We start from the raw sequence: 19761 nt of genomic DNA, 5'->3' as shown, positions 1-19761 counted from the left end.
TTTACAGAGCTTGTCGTCCACATGACTTAACCTTCTCCAGACAGAAATAACTGCTGAAAAGGATGCAGCTGGCAGGAGCCAGGATCACCTAACAAACTTCCTTCTTTAATGTCAGGACTGCAATGATGCAAATGGAAGAGCAAGAGAACAAGAACAAATGCCAAATGTAAGGAACAATAGCAGAGATGCTTATTTACCATTGGCTGCAGCTAAGCATTTTTTGTGTTGTTTGTTAGTTGATAAAAGCCACATTGCTCTTTTACAATGATTCTATACTAGTGGAAGACAGATTCTTAATAATGCTTCATAAATAGATTTAGAATCTGGTAAAGGGAAGGAGAATAGCAATGAAGATCTATGGACAGTCAGGAAATGTCTATGCTGTTCTGGAGCTCTCCACATTAGTATGATATAAGAAATTCTTGTGGCTTTCCTTTCTGTTTTACACTTGAACATATTGCATTAAAAAGCACAGCAGCCTGGAAAGCTTAAGTTCTAAAGGACTTTTGTCAAACACAGAAAACTGATGCAGCTTTATTCTGTAGGTTTCATTTAAAAATAACTAAACCAACAAAAATAAAGCCCAAAAAGCTAGCCAAAATGATTTGATAGAGCTCTTAAAAATATGATATAATTTAATTGTGGGAAAACACAATTTAGTATCTCACCATTTGCCTAAAGATGTCATGACATTCTCTCCTGGCGGATAGTCAATTCCTTGAAAATAACATGGGCATTCATTTCTGGAATAGAGGGAAAACATGATTGACCCAAACTGAAAAAACAAGATAAAATTCCCATTAAATTACTGTTGAAATTTCAGTTGCTGTGTTGTTGCTGGTGTGGTTTTTTTGGTTAGCAGGGGGTTTTGTGGTTGTTCAGGGTTTTCTTTCATATGCGAGCAATTGATCTCAATACTGCTGTATAACTCAAGCACATTTCAAACCAAATCAGTAGGAAAATGGTAGTTTATGTTTTGTATCTCGTATGTGCCAAAAACCAGATAGAAAGTAACAACTAGCACTGATGATGTTTGATGAGTATCCATGTTATAGAAAAGCTATTTCTGATCAACACAGACATCAGTACTGTATAATTCCAAGACACCCTGTCAAGTTTACAGATGCCTATCATCTACAAGGGTACAAGTTAATTAGTTTTCCACTCTGACTTGCAAATGTGGTGGTCTGAAACCACACAGTGAGCGTGGCCATCAGAACTGCAACTTTACCCACCTCTGCACGCATCGCTCCGTCCTGGTATCCAAATACATTCCAGAGGGACAGGCACAGCCTTCAACGCAGTCACTGCTGCATGTCTCTGGCACAGACAGTGCTTGGCAGGTCCTGCCACAGGTAGATACACAAGTACTGTACTCCTTTGTGTCCTCACATGAAAGAGCTGTCCAAATGAAACAAATCTCTCAAATTACGCTGCAAGAGACTCTAGGACCTCCCAACAGTTTTCTGATAAACATCTCCATTCTTTTGTTCCCAATCACATTAAATTCCACTAAAATTGCTATCTTGGCAGTGTGCTGGGTAAACTACACAGGTGTAAATCCACAGTAATAACAAGTGCAATGAGTCTGTGCAGTTAATCCAGATTTACACCGTGGAAACCCAACAGCTGAAGCCTTTTTGCCTCTAACTCTGAAAGCACTTGGCATTTGTGCATGGGCTTTTGGAAATGCACAGCATCTTAAAAGAAAATCTTAAAAGCTTTAAATTAAACGTGAACTTCGCAGATGTTGCACAATACCATATTAAATTTTCTGTTATATATATATATCTATATATATATATCTGTCTCTTGTAAAGCTCTACTAAAAAGACACCAAAGCTCTTGAAATACTAACAGATGAACATATTTTAAATGCTACAAGCATGACTTTTTTAATATACTGTGAGAAAACTATACTTGTTCCAGAAAAACAAAATAAAATTAAATGGCTTGAGTGACTCATTCAATCATAAGTGGACACAGCCATTCATGCCCTGATAAATGCAGACAAGGCAGTCTTGTCAGATATATACAGATATTCCAGCTTAAGACATTTAATCTGGACGAAATTAATTCTCTTTAGCATGCATTAAAACACAGATAATTACATGATGTGATGACAACTGCTAAATGTTAAGCTCTTGAATGTTCCTTAGAAAAGATTCTCAGACTTCTTAATAGAGCCACACCTACATCAGGGGTGTTCAGGTTGTTTGATAGGGTTTCCAATTCTATATTTTTTTGAAAAGGTATGTGAGGTCCCAACATGCCCTATCAATATATTTTTCACCACTAAAATTTAATATAAACCAAAGAATTTAATACTACCCTTTGCTTGTGAGGATTTACAGAGTAGTTAACAGACATCACCTTTATCTACAAAGATACACATGTTCTATAATCTTCTATTCATTTTCAACTAAATAACAATACCAAGTTTCAACACTTGCTTCTGCACTTTGTCTATTTCAGTGTCACTGACAGCAAGAGAATAAGCCAAGAGATTGTCAGACAGCAGAAGTAGACAATCCAAATAAAACTGCTTAATACTGAATTCTTCATCTTGTTCATTTAAAGAATTAGATAAACATAGCATTTACAAGGAAAAGAAATCTATTTATGTCGTCTATGAATAATATCTGTATGGTCTGAGATATGCAATGCCATCTAATAAGGACTGACATATTTTGAATTCTGTATACATTTGAAGCCCTCCAACTACTTTAAAAATATTTATAATGTTTCATAAGTCAAAGAACTATAGAAAGGTAGTTAAAAAGGAAGAATCCTCTAGGACACTGGTGACAGAATTTTTTTTTAAAAAAAAGAACCTTGCCCTGTGTGCAAAACGTCGTCTTAAAATTAATCCTTTTCTCATTTCAAAGACTGTATTGATTTACTCCTATTTGCCAATTGCCTCTAAAATCCTCAGGCAGTAATTATTTAAGTCTAGAAGTGTCAGGAAACTCACCACAATCTGGGACAGCTCCTCTGAAATCTATTACAACTCCAAACCTTCGGCAGTGATGAGCATATTGGGCCAGAGCAGAGCAAAAACAAGTCTGTCCACATTTGCAAGTGTCTCTTCTGCACTGCTCAAAATAGGGAACAGGACTCAAATAGGGGTAGCATGGAGCAAAAAGATCTTTCGTAAGGATGCTACAAGCTTCCGCTGCATAAGAGGCTACACAAATAACAGATTAAAAACTGTTTCAGTGAGCGAATTTAAAAAGACTTGGAACAAAAATTGTCTTCTACACAATGCAACCAATCATGGTTATATACTACTGCCACAAATCTTTTTATCTTTGCTATCTATATAGTTGTACAGAAGGACTAACACTTATGTCCCAATCGTTTCCAAGAATGCAGCTTTTTGGCACTGCACATTGTGTAAATACTCAAAAGACAAGTGAGGTAGCAGGAGACATGAAGATTCCCTGGCACTGCTGAAATTACAGGGAAAACCTTAAAATTCTACCTCTGTGCCTTTACAAGTGTTTAGTGTCAATACAAGAAGTAGTAGAAATTGTGAAATAGATATAACTGATGGTAGTGACCATCTGTGGTCCTCATAGCATCAGCCACCTGCATGTTATCCCAGCTGGACCCTTTCAGCTAAATCTATAGGCTGGCAGTGGGTAAGCATCTGTCCCCTTCTCATTCTCTTCCATAGCAGACAACTAGATCAAGTATTTAGTTTTCTTCAACATTCTCAAAAATGAATACTCCAATAGTTTTGAGTCTCCATCTTAACTAGCAGCATCACCAATACAAGACATTCTAGCAAACTTTAATACGTGTCTAACTTCACACAGTGTAACTACAAACCAGAAATAAAAATGAGGTATTTCCAACACCTCTGCAAGTATAACAAAATCCTCCAACAATTTTTAAGGGATTGAACTCAGCTGTCTCTATACTACCTCTAGGTACTAATTTCTTTAATGACTAGGACTAGTTATTACTCTACCTGATCCAGCTAGGAAAATGGGCACAGGTGTACTAAGCAGAAATGCATTTGTCAGTAAGAATCTGCCCTGGCTGCCCACCTGCCTGCAGATGAACATCACATGGATCCACCTGTGAGCTGTCATGCACAAGAACACACCCTGATGAAGTCTTCCAAGAGTTTCCAAACAGCTCAGGAGTGCTTTCTGTTACTCCAGCTGGAGATCTTTCACAAAACAGAAGTCAGTCAGAAGAGGTATAGTGAATTTGCAGAATGGTCTCTGTTCTTAGACCCTCTGATTCAAGCCCCTCTTTCACTATTTCATATTCTCTCATCTATATCCACTCATCTATAAAACTGTAATCATAAGTTTCAGGACTCCTTTTTTAGCAGGTAGAGGCACAGAAAAAAAAATATATATCCTCTAGAGACTTTTTAAGGAAGACCAAAACAGACCAAATTCCAGTTTTATAAGAAAGCAGGGAGCATCTCTATCCTGATAGTTTGAACTCCCTTATTTGTCCTTTTGGTTCCTTAGTGATATCCAATCCATATTTAATCTCTCCTCTACCTATAGTTTCCTGTCTGTTGCTGACTTGCCAGGCTCTTTATCCCTTGTAGCAAAGAAAAAAGAAACCCAAGCTTCCATAAATATAACTGGAAAAGCAATTCAACAGATACCTATGAGGCCTAGGTAATAGAAGCTGAACGATAAAGACTTTCATCAAAACAACCAAGGCACAGTAATGCTGCACAAACAGAATGATCAGAACTGTGCATTTAAGTATGGAGCATTATACTTGAGGGCAAAGATTGCATGAGGCACACAATCATGAGCATTGCCACTGCTAAAGCAGCTGGGAGTGAAGGTGTGGCAAAAGACACCACTGTCTATGGCAAGTTTCCCCAGTCTGCTGTGGACCAGGTTGTATCAAGATGCTTTGATACCACAGCCTGTGTCATTCTGAGTACAATTTTTCAGACCGCAGGTTTAAGGGCTGATTTTACAAATATCAACTACTGTACAGCTTCTCATGTGTATGAGAGCAATCCAAAGACTGTCATCAAAAATAGACTACAAAACTACATGTCAAACAGAGAATATTTTAAGTAGCTTTACATAAATATTATATCTTCGTTGAGATGCTGCCTGTGTATTTTCAAGTCTCATTATAAATAATAGTCTGATAATGCTTTTTAATCTGTAACACAGAAATTGGGCCAAAATTCCACTGGTATATTTGTGTATCTGTCTTTTTAAATGGGAACTCAACAGAAAACTTTTCCATTTTCCTATTAGTTTTGAGGTAGAAAAATTCCAGCTGTTCTGAGAGCATAAAATTCTATTATTTTCCTCTTTTTTACCCTGTTGTATCCTAAATTTGTGTTCTTCTCCCAGCTCCATTAGGCTACTCAAATCCACTGGAAGCCAATTTGTCCTTTAGTGTCTGTGAGGCATATGTTGCTAAGAAACTGGGCAAACAGCAGCTTTGGCTGTGGTGCTTGGGCAGCTCTGAGCACTTCTCCCTGCAGCACAAGGAAGGGAAGCTCAGGCAGCAGCCAGTTCCTCTTGCTGGTCTGCAGGCACTGAACAATGGAGGCTCTGTCAGAGACAGCAGATTAGGGCTCACAGGAGAAAATAGGAGCTGGAAAAAGATAGAGTCTTGCAGAGAGGCACTAAGTTGGGTATATAGGCCACTCTGTATTTTGGACAACATTTTTTATGGTAAAATATCCCTTGTGGATCACATATTTCACCAGAAATTTAAAATATTTCTAGCAAAACCAGGCTTGATATCCTGTAGCTGAAGCTACAGATTTTCTGTTAGCTAAACTAAACCCTACTATCTATCTCATCAACGAAAAACTTCAAAATAAATTATTCTTGGTATCTATCCTTTCAGCTTCATACACACTTGATCCACCACTCTAACTACAGATATTCATATACTGGCAGATAGAAATCTTGCAGCTCTGCATACAGAAAATCATCCTCTGTGTTTCCATTGAAGGTTCCACAAAGGCCCACGGTGTCCTCCTTCCACCGTTCATCCACTTGAAGGTAAAGCCTCAGTCCTTCTCTGTCATAGAGGATCTGTAACCCAATCTGAGTCTTTACTTGCAGAAATAGAGAGGACAGTTTCCGTATCTCAAATAACTCTGGAGAGCAAAAAAAAGAAATCTTGAAAGGCAAAGGAAACCTGATTGAAATATAACATTTTGTTTCTTATTTCACTGGTGTTGGTTTATATCACTTTTATCTAATTTTTTTCCTATTAAGGCCCTATTTTCCCCTGAACATTGATTTCTCATGAACATTGATTTTCTCATGAAACATTGATTTTCTCATGAAAATACTGATTCAAACTTTAGGAGAAAACCAACAAACTTGTGGGACTCACCACACTTGTTTAAAATGCATTGAGTTCACTGAAATATCCACAAAGGTAAACTAAATGAAATCAATCTAAATATATAAACATTACAGAACATTTTTGTAGACAAACTAATCCTAAAACCAGGAACATGATTTCTATGATAAAACCTTTTTTGTGAAATTCCCAAAGAGCCAAGGCCTTGCAGACACCAAATGTGCTAATTATTTGCATACAAAACTCTCATAAAAGATAACACTAAATCTCACAGTCATAATATACCCCTATGGAGAATGCCAGACATCTTCAGGACAGAGATTTAAAAACTCAAAGCCAAAAGAAACAAAATAAATTTTTTGTCTGAAAATCTGTAGTTCATCCCTAAGGGGCAGTAGGGTCCTTTCTGCTTAAATTTACGTGAGTTGCTTGCAAAAAAAGGGAGAAGAAATTATTCAATTGAAGAACCAGAAGAAAGAATTTCCCCTCAGGCAAGAACTAAAAAACCTTGCAAATGTGAGGGACGGCATTTGGACTTATTAAAATAAACAAAATCTTAATGTTAGAGACAACTAGCCTAATGCAGCTACTGTACAACTCCTACCATTAGTGTAAAAAGTACATCAAAAGTTAATTTGGGAACCATTTCACAAGAAATAACAAAACTGACACTAAAATATGCCTTTTAATCTCAATATGTTAGCAATACTGACAGTACATGCACAAATGCCATTGAAATACTGCACTAATAAGAGTTTGATAAGAGTTACATGGTTATGTATTACTCCTTACCATCTGCATATGGCAGGTTAATTTTGTACTGGTCATAGATCAAAACATCTCCTGAATGAGTCAGGGTCACTTGCCTCTTGGGGTCCTGCTTAAGAATAAGGCTGACAGATTGGATACATGATCCATCCTGGTTCTGCAAGAGAGAGCAAAGCAAACAAGAAAAGTTACGGGGATTGAAAATTTTAAGATATACCCTACTTCTTAGCAGAGTGCACTTAAGAAATGTGCAGCCTTACAGCTAAGTAAGAAAAATCAGTATCCTGAATGATTTCCCATGTGGGTTTAATAATGACATTAACATGCTATGCAAATACAGCACAGAAGTGGGATTTGGAAAGAGGAATTTGAACAATTCTCACGTAGCTCACACAGACACACACAATTCAAGAGGCACCTGATTAAAGACGCGCTGAGGATGAGTTGATGCTCACTAACAATGCTGCACTATCTACAGAGCAGTGCTGCAAACACCAGATTTGTACTTGAATGTCTTCTCATATACCCAGGTTCTTTACAAGCATATTATAAGATATAAAATTCTTTTAAAGACAAACACTAATGGGAGACAGAAACAGCTTCTGAATCATTATTTAAAACAGCACCTAAGTTTATTATCTCTGAGAGGAGTTGTAGAATAGTGCATGTTCCTAAGCTCTGTAGATGAATATTGATATAAAAGGCAGCATCATGCCAGCATATAATATCACAACATCCAACTGACCCAGCTTGCTTATTGCTGCTACCATTGCTTATTCTTATTTGCATTTCCCTTCTCCAAGTCGAAATGTCACACAGAAAAACACGAGTAGGAATACTGCATTGCAGCCTGGATTAAATATTCTTAAGTAAAAAAAAAATCCTAGACCAATCCTATTTACTTTTTTACACCCACACTCTTCAGTGAAACCTAATTTTCAACAGTACCAAAAGCAACTAATTAAATGAAATTCTACACCTCTCAAGTAACACGGAAATGAATCACAGAGGTGATTAACAGAATTCAGTGACAATCAAAATTTTCAGGACAGGACATCCACTTTCCAGAGTAACTACAAGTACTTCGGCTTCCAATGTCATATGGAAAGAATGATTATTAAAGCATGTACATTAATTACAGCAGATTAACAGATTTTTCTTAACAGGATGAATTTGATCACTATTTAAATTTTTAAAAGAAAAATGCTCTATCAAACAGAATCTGGTGCAGTGGTGGATCAAGAGATGACTCAAACTTCCCCATGTCAGCATTGACCTTGCTAAATACTAAAAGACATAAGAATCCCAGTCAACATTTACTCTCTCACTGCTCTAGAAGGAAATAGGGTTTCTGACACGCCAACTACTGAAATCTTTTGACCATAGCTTGAGACACCAACTTATTTCCACTGGCTTGGTGTGGCTGGATAAAGTTAGAGACTGTCCTTTCCCTGCCATCTGCAGACAAAGGGGGAAGCACCCAACTCTTGTTTCTTCTATTCAGCCTCCTTAACTGCAAGGCCTTGTAACCATTTAACAGCTATTCCAGAACAATGACAGAATTGGGTCGACTCTTGTCACACTATTTGTTCATTTTCCTCTCATCTCGATTATGCGTCTTCAAAGTCTCAATGTTGTAAGGAAAACATCTCTCTTATCAACTCTATTTTGAGCACAAATTCAAAACAGGCTTATATACCAGAACATATACAAACATGTCTGAAATTACTTGGTCAAAGAGCAATCTAGGTCTCCTTGCAGAACATTCCACACTGATTGGATCTGGAACTGTGCTGCAGCCAAGGAATAACCACCAGAGGTATTGGAGGCTGCATTATTCAGCCCCACTGCCTCCAGTGAAGGAATGGCTAATGATGAAACAGTAAAGTTTTAAGCATTTTCAGTGCTGAAAGAGGCAGTGAAAAAGATATAGTCAAGATAACTTTTGGACAGTTGCACAAACATCAAAATTATACAGTGAATAGCACCATTGATGGTGAAAGAGATCAGAATGCTCAGCTCAAAGATTTACACTTTTATTCAGCTTTCTGACTTTCACTGGGACTTGTCTAATCCAGGGCAAATGTTGCCCTGCTTGTTGAAAACCATTCCTAGAGCTGCGAGGATCTCAGGACAGTACCATGTGCCTCTGCCAGATGCTGGACTAGCAGCAGAGCAGATCACCTGACAGCTCTTCAAATAACACAGACACAAGTACACACAGTGGTGTGTAAAGATAAAGAAATACATGCAGAGTTTCCCTGTCTCAAGATAACAATGCAACAGTGAGCTTTCACCGGCAGATGAAATGATAAAATGCAACTTAAAAATGGGAAATTATAAAAATAGCTGGAGATATTTCATCAGCTCAACCAGCTCTCCTGGAGTGACAGTGAAGACAGACATCTGCCTCATGAAACCATGTGCTTGTAGCTTATCTTGCTGTCTTGCCTCTTTATCAAGAAATTAGGTTTCTGTGCATTTAATTCAGCAACAATGGCTACAGATTGACAATATTGTTTGATTTTAAGAAGCTAAAATTTAAAAAATGGCAGGTGGCATGAGGAGCAGAGGAAAACCAAGAAAACAACCCTCCATAGTATGTGTATACATTACTACACAGTATTTACAAAAGCTTTATTATTCCTTCAAAGCTTAACCTGAAGGAGAAATTCTGCCTGATAATTGTTCTCTGTTCCAATAGACTGTTTCTTTCACAGCACTGCCCCACCAGCTTTCGGCAGGTGTTTTCACAGGAATGGCCATTTCTCTCACTAGATACTTAAAAATAAAAAAAAAAAAAATCTATATTCAGAAGACCTTCTCATCATACAAACTACAAAGCCAGTGAGGCTGTCACCTGAAACTCAGATAAGGTTAAGCTGTGCTGATCACTTGACTGATTCTCCTTCCAGAAAGTGCTTAAACAAAATTTCACATCGTTTTGAAATAACTTGTTGCCTGATGACTGTTTATGTCACCAACTCTAAGGCTCAGGATGACTGGATTCTTTGTGATTCAGAAAGCTAAAATCTCCCCAGGTATTTTCTTTCCACATTTTCTAGTCTGCTTGAACGAGATGGGAGTGATAAGGCTTTTTTAAAGAAGCACATCTCAAACCATCAAGAAATATGAGATTCCACATTACAAATCTTTTAGCTTCCCATTTCAATTCATTAATTTTAATAAATGGGTAAAAAAGATAATGGAGGGTGCCTGGGGAACTGAAAAGCAGCTCCTCTGCCAAGTGGTACCAGTTGGTTGATAATTAGACCCTTGAATAGCTTCTCTGAAGCCCCACATTCTTGCACTCTACTACAAAAACTGTTCTCACTACCCTCTTACCACCTGTACAGTGATAATTAAATCAGCAGCACGTAGCCCTGGGGCATATCCCAAAATCCTCTGATTACCCACCTGATTGCTAACATCCAGAATGCTTTACTCAGACCTCTGTAAAATCTACACCTGTTAGGACTGATCAGGTTACCTTTGTTAAAGGCTAGGTGAAGTATGAAGCTGAACATGCAGTAAAAGCCAAAAGAATCTGGTTGGTTTTTTTTTTTTTACCTGCAAACCACCTGGACACAGAGACACATTAAGCAAAGTCACTAAGTCAGGCTGAAGAAGGCAAGAGTCACTGCAAAGCACTGCACAGTCTCAGCAGTGAGGCAGAAAGCCAACTAGTTTGGTTATCACCTTCCCCAACAAAAATTATCCACAACAACTAAACCAAAAAGCACAATTCTGTCTGGTTTGTACACAGAGAGAAGTGTTCCCCACACAAGAGAATGAGACACACATACATACTCTGTCCATTACCACAGGAAGTATTTGCTCTATTGATGGGCTTTCCAATGAAAACCTTTCCAATAAAAACCTGCTGTGAACAAGAAGTCACTTTGGCCTCAACTCTTCTTTGATAAAAAAGTTGCCCAGTTTCTCTGGGATTTCCTTTGCTTTTCTTCCATGATACAGTACAGCTGCACTATACACAACCACCTTTCTCAAGCTTCTTGGACTCTGCAAAATTCTGAGACTCTGACACTGACTGAATGGAGACATGCTCATACTTATATTTTGTTTCACAGCTATTCTTTTTTTTTAAATTGAGACAATACTAACTTAATCAGCTCCTCAGGATTCCAAGGTTAGCACAGAACAAAGCCGGCCCAACTTGCTAAAATAAAAGCAAGGTAACTAAAATATGCATTTGAAGTGGGGAATTGTAACAACCACCAAAGACATCTTGAAGCAGCCTCAACCTTCCTATAAACTGGAAATACTAGCAGGATCACAAGAACCATGCACACAGAGGTCAAAGCCTAGAAGTTTTTTTAAATGTCCATGTCCTTGCCAACATTTCATTTCACAGCCCTCACTGTAACACTTCTATCTCAAAGAGCTAAAGACTGCTAGAGTGTTATACAGCAATTTTATTTGCTAATCAGGAATCCACTTTTTCAATAGTGCTAACTTCACATTTCTCACCTGATATAGTTCTCCTAGGAGCCACAGAAGAGACATTTACTTGTATCATCAAATTTGAAAATATATTCAGTCTCTACCCGGCTAAACTATTTTTCTTATTTCCCAACTTGTACCACTGAGATCAGGGGACTCCCTGCACTCAGTCTCCTATCTACCTGAATTGAAAATAAATAATTTCTATTATAATAAACTTGTCACTGCAACTTTATTCTAACTTTCTACTTAAGTCTTTTCTGTCCTCCAGAGAAGTAGGTTAAAATGCAGAAATAGAAAATGACTACTGAAATATGCCTTGAGACAGTATAGCATGACAACTTATATAACCATTTCATCTCCCCAAGGAAATCTCAACTGCATAAACAATGGAAACTGCAGAGAAGAGTGACTGCAATCATTAATGCAAAAAGGACTTATAGAATCATACATTTGCTTAGAACACAAAAGAAAATTAATGTAGTTACCTCCACAGAAGTACAAAGCAATGGCACTAAATCTGATTTTATGTCAATTATGTAATAACGTGGGCCTAACATGTACAGATGGTCTAGAATTACAACAAAGTCATTTAAGGCTATATACACCTCAAATACCTGTACAGTTGCTTCTAAATAAAAATTATTGCAGAAGTCCATTGGAGACAAAACATAAATTAGGCCAAGGTGCAAACTCTCTCCTACTGCAAGTCCAGCAGCTTGGCAATCACAACTTTATAATAAATGTAGGCAAAATCCTGCCCTTACATGCACATGTAGAATTCAGAGTGTGAGAAAAGCCTGATTCCAGAAAACAGCAGAGCTCTGTCACCTGCACTTCCCATACCATGGATGTATTTTTAAGACCTCTTCTACCTCAACATAACTTCCTGAAAATCATAAGCCCTATCAAGACTGAAAAAAACCAAAACTCTGTTGTCAAAAACCTCACCAGTGTTCCACACCTCACACATAGCTTTCTAATACATGCTCAGAAACGCATATACAAAATAAAGGAAAGAATGGGTCTTGGACATAAAGCAGGCAAAATATTTGGAGACACCTGTGCACAGCTTCAGAAACTGTGCAAATATGAAATAAGACCGCCCTTGGAATTACCTTTAATAGCACCATTAGTATCAGTTATACACATGCACAGGCTTGTAGATTGTTTTTCTTCTTAAAAGCTTTTTTTCCCCTCAGTTAATAAACCCTTCAGGACATAAAGGTCACAAGAAGGCTGCAAGTCCTACCTGTCCACAAGGGGCATTCTGCAAAGACACAGTGAACATTCCAGACGTGCGGCTCTTGGCCAGGATGTACTGGCAGGTGGCTTGGAAAGTGTATTTGCGCCCATCAAAGGTCATGAAGTGAGTGTCTCCTGAGACTGAGCATTCAGCTGAAAAACATCATAAATAATGCACCTAAATCTGCAGTAAAGACAGCATATCCCTCACAGTTATTGCTGCTGTAGCGTTCATACACTCTGATACATTCTCTGACTTATAAAATTGTATTTATATTACAACCAGGTATTAGGAACCGAAACTTTTCCTTGCTTTTGTTATGGAGTTCCTACCTGATGCCCAGCCAGGGTACCTGATCAGCTCCTCCCCCAGAAGGAGGCAAAAATATCTGTCATCTGTTTATCATAGGTATTTGATTTGTTGCTCTTAAAAACTGATTTTCAGAAACATTAACACTTTTAACTGATAAGCCAGGCCATTTTAATATTTAATCTACTGAGTGTGTAGATTGAAATAATACCAATTACATAATGAAACATCATATTAACATCTAAAAGTAATATTTACTGAAGTAAGAATTGACTTGTCAAACAGTATTCAAGACTTCAACATACCTGGACATGTAAAATTTGTACAGATCCACTTTCCTCCAACGCAAGTGCTGAAATCAAGAGTATGAAATAAAAGTTTTCATAGTTTTATTCTGTGAATTATACACAACTGTCCCTGAGCTGCTCTTCCTGCATCTCTTCTCTATGGAATGAGCACCAAGTGTCTTGAGTCTTACAAAAGGGTACAACAGAGTTAATCAGCACTGTCTTCATGGCTGGAAGCTTGTCATGAGGACATGATCATGTGAAATTTCACCCATGCACCCAGTGTCACTATTATTTCTTTTTAGCTCCTTAATAAGCATTAGAAAAGTTAAGGATTAATAATATATTAATAATAGTGAGAAGAATAAACACAAGTAATTTGAATCTTACAACTTTTAAAGATAAGAATTGTTGGGGGGAAGAAAAAGCTGCTCATCTGCAAGCTCATCCATTTTCTTCAGTTAAGGTGATCCAATAAAAGGCACTTTCTCTTCCTACAATTTTTTTCTTTCCAATTCATAAAATTGACTTTTAAATTCCAAAACAGCAGCTTCATATCACAATTACATTAGGCTCTTTATGTCCAAGTGAGACAATACAAAAAGGAGAAAAAGTCAGTACAGTTTTCCTGTGAAGATTTTGAATTCTACATTCTTTTTATTTTTAAGGGAGAGTCCAAAGCGAAAAACAGCACTAAACATTACAGTGTTCTCTGCAATATTTGTCATGTTCTCTTCTTCCACATTAATAGCTTAATAGTTTATCTTTTCATTAATTGCAAAACATACAGAGAATAGCAATTTTTTATGTAGAAACAGGGAGCATTTATCAAGTCTATCCAATTTCTAACTGAAATAGGCCTTGAAGAAGTTGTTTCTTATGATCATTTAAGGATTTGGTTCAGAATGTATTAAGAAAAATTACCAGTTATTACATTCTTCATAAACCACAGAACCCATTTCAAAGAAACTTCCATGGTAGTCACAAGGACAGTCCATAGGCTTGACACACGATCCATTTTCATAAATTAAGCCTAGAAGAAATAAAAGAACAAGAAAAAAGTGAAATATCCACGACAATGGCTGACAGAGCACTAACAGTTACATTCAAGAACAACACCAATAGTCATTTCTGTATGATAATAAATCTTTAGATTATTTGTTAGTCATTTTCACAAAAAGAAGTGCATTTGCATTAGATTAAATAAATTATATTACAGGGATCAAGTCACTAAATTTCTTGAGATACAGTAAATATAGTGAAAAAAACAAATACTTAATTACTGGGTGAGAGAGAGGAAACCACACACACAAAATAACAAACACAAACCTACAGGCCATGCTGCTGTGAGTACCTTTGGCTTATTTTCTAATACGCTTACAAATCTTTGCCTCTATGATCCTCATTTTACTGATTTTTTTTTTGCCTTTTTTTCCTTATTACTATAACTATTATTATTATTTTCTTACCAGAGGACCAGAAAAAAAGGCTTTACCAAACCATAAAAGACAATTTATGACAAATATTATTAAACTTATAAACAACAAAGTTAGATATAAGAGGCAGGTCTTGAAGATCCGTCCATAACTTTCTCTGTCCTCTTTTAGATAGAATTCTGTACTCAATAGAAGCCAATAACTAGAGGAAAACTGGATATCAACATCTCCTTTGGTGATGAGGGCAAAGTTTTGCTACTGACCATACTGCTAAATGTCTCACTTGGCAGAATGATACAACAACCTAAGAACCTCAATATCAACACCTGTTTCTGGCCACAGGTTTATTTATTCTGACCACATTTTATTTATGTCATGGTTTTGAGCTTTTCTAAGCACCCTAACCAGAAAAAAAATTAAACAAAAAAACCCAAGCTACCAAAATAATCGACCCCAACCAACAAGAAACAATCAGCAAGCACCACAATCAGGAGGATGCCTGCCCTGTAACAACAGAACAAAACCCATTTTTCACTGAAATTGTGTAGCTATACAGGTAGAATGTGGATCTGAGCTGAAACCTATTCCTACTTTTTATAGGGAGGAAAAGGCTCCTGTCAGTAAGGAAAACAAGGTCAGTTACCCACACTGCTGGCACTCAGTTTATAAAGAGCTCCTGCTTTTAATCTAGGCAGGTCAGAGAGGGATGTAAACCTGGGGAGGAACAGTCTGAACGTTGTGTGGAACCAGGTGTGTACCTGAGAAGCAGAACTCACCATCTGGGCAGTAGCAGCCATCAATGCAGTGGAGCTCACTGCCAATGCACTGGGATTGCTGGTGACATGAAACAGGGCAGCAGTTGATGCATTCACTGTAGGTCAAGGGTTCAGCACACGTAATGACTGAAATGCAGAAACAGGCAGAGAAATGAAAAGGTGTAGAGCTACTGTCACAGGGCACCAATGGATTGCACATGTTCCTTTCAGGGATCTATTTTCCAGCGTGTCAGTTGAGTATCTGTTCTCTAGATAAACACTGTCTAAACAATGACTTTCCTAACACACAGAATTGGAACATATTGATATTTTCTCTATTAAAGGTGCATTAAGAAGGAATAATCTTAAATCATGCTTTCTCACAACAGAGCTATTTGGATTCTCAGACCATCATCAGAAGCAGTCAGGACACCCATTAACAGAGATTTTTTGGAACCACCCTTCCATCATAGATGACAAAGCAGTTTTGATTCTGTGGTCCAGGCAGGCAACCAAATTAGACAATCTCTTTCAAACTTACATTACATGACTTGTAATGTAAGTGAAGTCTTGTAATGTGAAGTCTTAGGCAAGTACAAATTAAATTTGATTTTAACACTTGTGACACACATTTTACATATGACAAAGCCATGAAGACTTTGGCAATATTTAAAAGAGTAGCTCCATAAAAATAAAAATGGCTAATCACCTTAAAGAATCACATTGTAATAAGCTTAGTGCTTTAAAAAAATTGCACAGTACAGACTGCACATATTAAAGAGAAAATCCATTGCATTTATGTAGCCTTGAAGTGAGTCTGACTCACTTGATCGCTTCATTAAGAATTACATGAATCCAAAATTGGAGAAAGGCAAAGAACTGAGACTATGAAGGGCAGCCTTTTCAAACCACAAGGGGCAAGCAGCATTTCCAAGTAGAGGAGCACAGGCATTACCACACTGCTGGAAGTGCACACGCCATCCATGAAGTGGCTTTCCTGCCTGGGCACACGCCCTGGCGTACTCAGTGAGCGCTCGACACCAGGTTCCATCATCAGCTGCTGACCTTACACAAATAAAAGGTGACACATTATTTTGCACCTCCATTCAAGCACACACTCATAACCTCATGAATGCTCCTGCACTGCATCCAGCCTTGCTGTTTGAATCTACTTTAACAGTGTTCTAAGGTACTGTGCTGTTGGACTAGGTTGAAAGTCTTAAAAGGATAAAAACTTTCTGCCACATGTGAAGAGAGGCCATCAGTATAAGTATCAATACATTAAGACCTGACACTGTTTTCCTGAATAAACCCATAAAAGCCAGATAAGCAGCAGTTATAAGGAGACTTCAATAAAGATCTTAATTTTTATGTAAGTAATATCCTGCAGAAGAGTCACAAGAAGGAAGTGTAAAATTTCTACCAGTGAGCCAGCAGCGTACAAGAAATGGAAATTAATCTTCTGACCTGCCTTATTTTTTTTTAAATTTACTAGTCAAAACTGCTCAGACCAGGAGTATAGCAATTTTAGAAATGTTAGCATAAGTTCAAATGGTTATCAAATTCCTCTTTTCAATGGATTACCATACAGCTTGCAGAAGCCAAACTGACCCATCAACTGTGACATTTCACTATAGGCTTTAGAATAGCAGAAAGCACCTAAGGATTTTGCACACTCAGAATCAAAACAGATGACATATTCAAGGGAGACAGACTAACACAACTGGAAAATATCTGGGCCTGAATTTGATCATTCTTATACCAAAGAATATAGGAAAAATCCCACAGTATTGCACAGTGGTAAAACCAGAACAAGAGAGAAAAGCAAGAAAACAGAACAATGTTAGATAAAAACTTACATGCAGAGAAAGTCACAAATCAGTTCATTTGACATTAATAATTCATTCTTATGATAAAAGGACCGTGGGTTTTTTTTAACAGCTTTGGCATTCGCCAAAAACATTCACTTACATGCAGAGGTCGTTTGTGCAGCTTGCCATAAAAGAAAGAGGACTCACATACTCATGACATTGTTTAAATGGGGGATGTAACAGGATATTACACAGAGCATATGCCCTCTGAAATGAAAGAGACAGCTGTTATAATGAGGTTTGCAAAAATAAATATAAGCAGAATAAAATAGAATGCTGTGGAAAATCAGAATAGACATCTGCTGTGTCTAGGAATCACTTTCCTCTCACCAAACAGAAGCAGAGTTTAGCAATACGTTGCTCTCTGTGTCAGAGTTTCCATAACATTGAATCTTTCATCCGAGGTCATAGCAGTGCCCAAAAAGGGCACAGATATATTTGCAACTAAGCCAAGACAACCTGAAAAAAGCCTTCTATTTAATTGAATTACACAGTAAAAGGCAAGAGAAATAAACCATAGCTGGCACCAGCTTTTGTTTCAAAGCACTTTAATTTAAGGATTATATCCTGAAAATACTAATTAAAAGGAAAAACTACTTCAAAGGCATGGAAAAAAGCAACAATAATTCTCTTTTTAAACACTGGCAAATAATGACAGAGCAATGCTCTGACTCTGGTTTTGCTTCCCTACTTCTGTCCTTCCTATGGATAAGTTCTAGAAGAATCATGCATTTTACAACTTGTGACTCATTCAGCTTCATAGTCAAACAGTTCTATTGGCTGCTATGCAGCCAGTATAATATTTGAACAGATCAAGATTTAAATACGGCAGAAAGGGGGGGGCAATGGGGTGATGAGAGGACAAGGTAAGACCTGTTGCAGCAAGCATTTTAATTCATCTCTCCTCCAAAAAAAGATGCAAATATTTCCAGTTTCCTTCAAAGCTTTAAATAATTGTCAAATAATTCATTGAAAATTCAAATTAAGTCAAATTCTTGCTCCAATTAAAATCACCAGCTATGTCAATAATGCTTTTGTGTTGACCCAAACCTGCAGAGAGTCATGGCTTTGTGTCAGGCACGGTGGTTCACTGAGCAGAGATTTTTCCCAGTCAGGAGTTCCTTGTGGAGGATTTTCCTGCCAGCTCTCTACGAATTCTGTTACATCATCTGTCAGTTTTCCTGGACAAGACACACACACAGAGTCACACACTGACTTCAGAGAATAAGTGTTTCTATAGGATTTCCCAGGGAAACATTTCAATAAGCAAAGCACACCAAGAACAGAACACCCCACCCTTCCCTCTGCTAAGTGAATCAGCTGAAATCAATCTGGTCCTTTCAAGAAGCAGAAAATACTTCTAAATACTTCTACTTCTAAAGCCCACTAGAAAAGTGGGCTTTCAGGTGGCAGAAAGCAGCTTAAGCAACTTGGCAAGGAAGGGATTTAAGGGAGAAGGACCACGCCTACCTTAATCCATCGATGGAATAAAGAAAAGGTTCAATTAAAGCTTAAATAAATTAATAAATCAGACATAGGTTAATGCTGCTACTTTTTAATAGAAAGCCCGACAGGGAGTCCAAAACCTAAGGAAGATGAGGCATTCCTGGGTCATTGCAATGGTACAAAATGATTGTCTGAATTACTGAAATACAGGTGCAACTCTTATTTAAGTAGAAATGTCCATGCTAGGGTTAAACCAACAAATCCATCATTATTATTCACCTTGGGCAGGTGGTGACATTGATTACTGCTTGGATTATCCACAAATACCTATCTTGCCACATTACTACTACTGCTCCCCAAGCCAAGTGGATAAAGCTCATGCATGGTGAATTCACTCACTTGTGCTCCAAATGCAGATTTAAGGGATGGTGAGAGAGGTGAGAGGAGAGAGAAAAGTCTCTGGGGAAATGACCCCTTGACCTTGATTTAGTGAGCAAAGTATGAGTCGGGGTAATGACTGTTAACAGGGCAGGGATGGTGCTTTCTGAAACTGAGGAGAAGGCACAAACAACAGAGGAGACCACAGCCACTCTGAGCTTTGAAGGAGTGCTCTACAGGAACATCCTCAGGTTAAAGAGGAGGAGCCAACAGCTGAATAACCTAAAGCAATGATCCCCAAAAGTTTTTATGGCCTCACTTAGGATACTTTTCAAGGGACCCGGTCTTTTCCTCCTGGTTTTTTTTTTTTCCTTACTCATTATATACTTGTCTTCACTCACTATTTATTTACTGAAAGGAAAGCCTTTTGGCAGTGTCTGAAGTTGACATTGAAAGACCACTGATTATTTTTGA

The 19761-nt window shown here is 37.7% G+C and overlaps 1 protein-coding gene across 1 annotated transcript in view; it reads right to left on the bottom strand.

Moving 5' to 3' along the window:
* The window catches only part of OTOG (otogelin), a 92348-nt gene that overhangs the window by 61625 nt on the left and 10962 nt on the right, over positions 1–19761 (bottom strand). The window contains exons 9-21 of the mRNA XM_036385139.1: positions 18514–18644; positions 17564–17670; positions 16548–16657; positions 15614–15739; positions 14326–14434; positions 13420–13466; positions 12812–12957; positions 7120–7252; positions 5938–6115; positions 4056–4180; positions 2975–3187; positions 1236–1401; positions 669–743 (exon numbers count right to left, since the gene is read on the bottom strand). Coding sequence (XP_036241032.1) covers positions 669–743; positions 1236–1401; positions 2975–3187; positions 4056–4180; positions 5938–6115; positions 7120–7252; positions 12812–12957; positions 13420–13466; positions 14326–14434; positions 15614–15739; positions 16548–16657; positions 17564–17670; positions 18514–18644 — 1666 coding nt within the window. The remainder of the gene's footprint in view (positions 1–668; positions 744–1235; positions 1402–2974; positions 3188–4055; positions 4181–5937; positions 6116–7119; positions 7253–12811; positions 12958–13419; positions 13467–14325; positions 14435–15613; positions 15740–16547; positions 16658–17563; positions 17671–18513; positions 18645–19761) is intronic.

The sequence above is a fragment of the Molothrus ater genome, chromosome 6 (genome assembly GCF_012460135.2).
Source record: "Molothrus ater isolate BHLD 08-10-18 breed brown headed cowbird chromosome 6, BPBGC_Mater_1.1, whole genome shotgun sequence".
Classification (NCBI taxonomy): domain Eukaryota; kingdom Metazoa; phylum Chordata; class Aves; order Passeriformes; family Icteridae; genus Molothrus; species Molothrus ater.
Note: the sequence above shows the minus strand (reverse complement) of the source record. Positions and strands in the feature narration are given on the sequence as shown.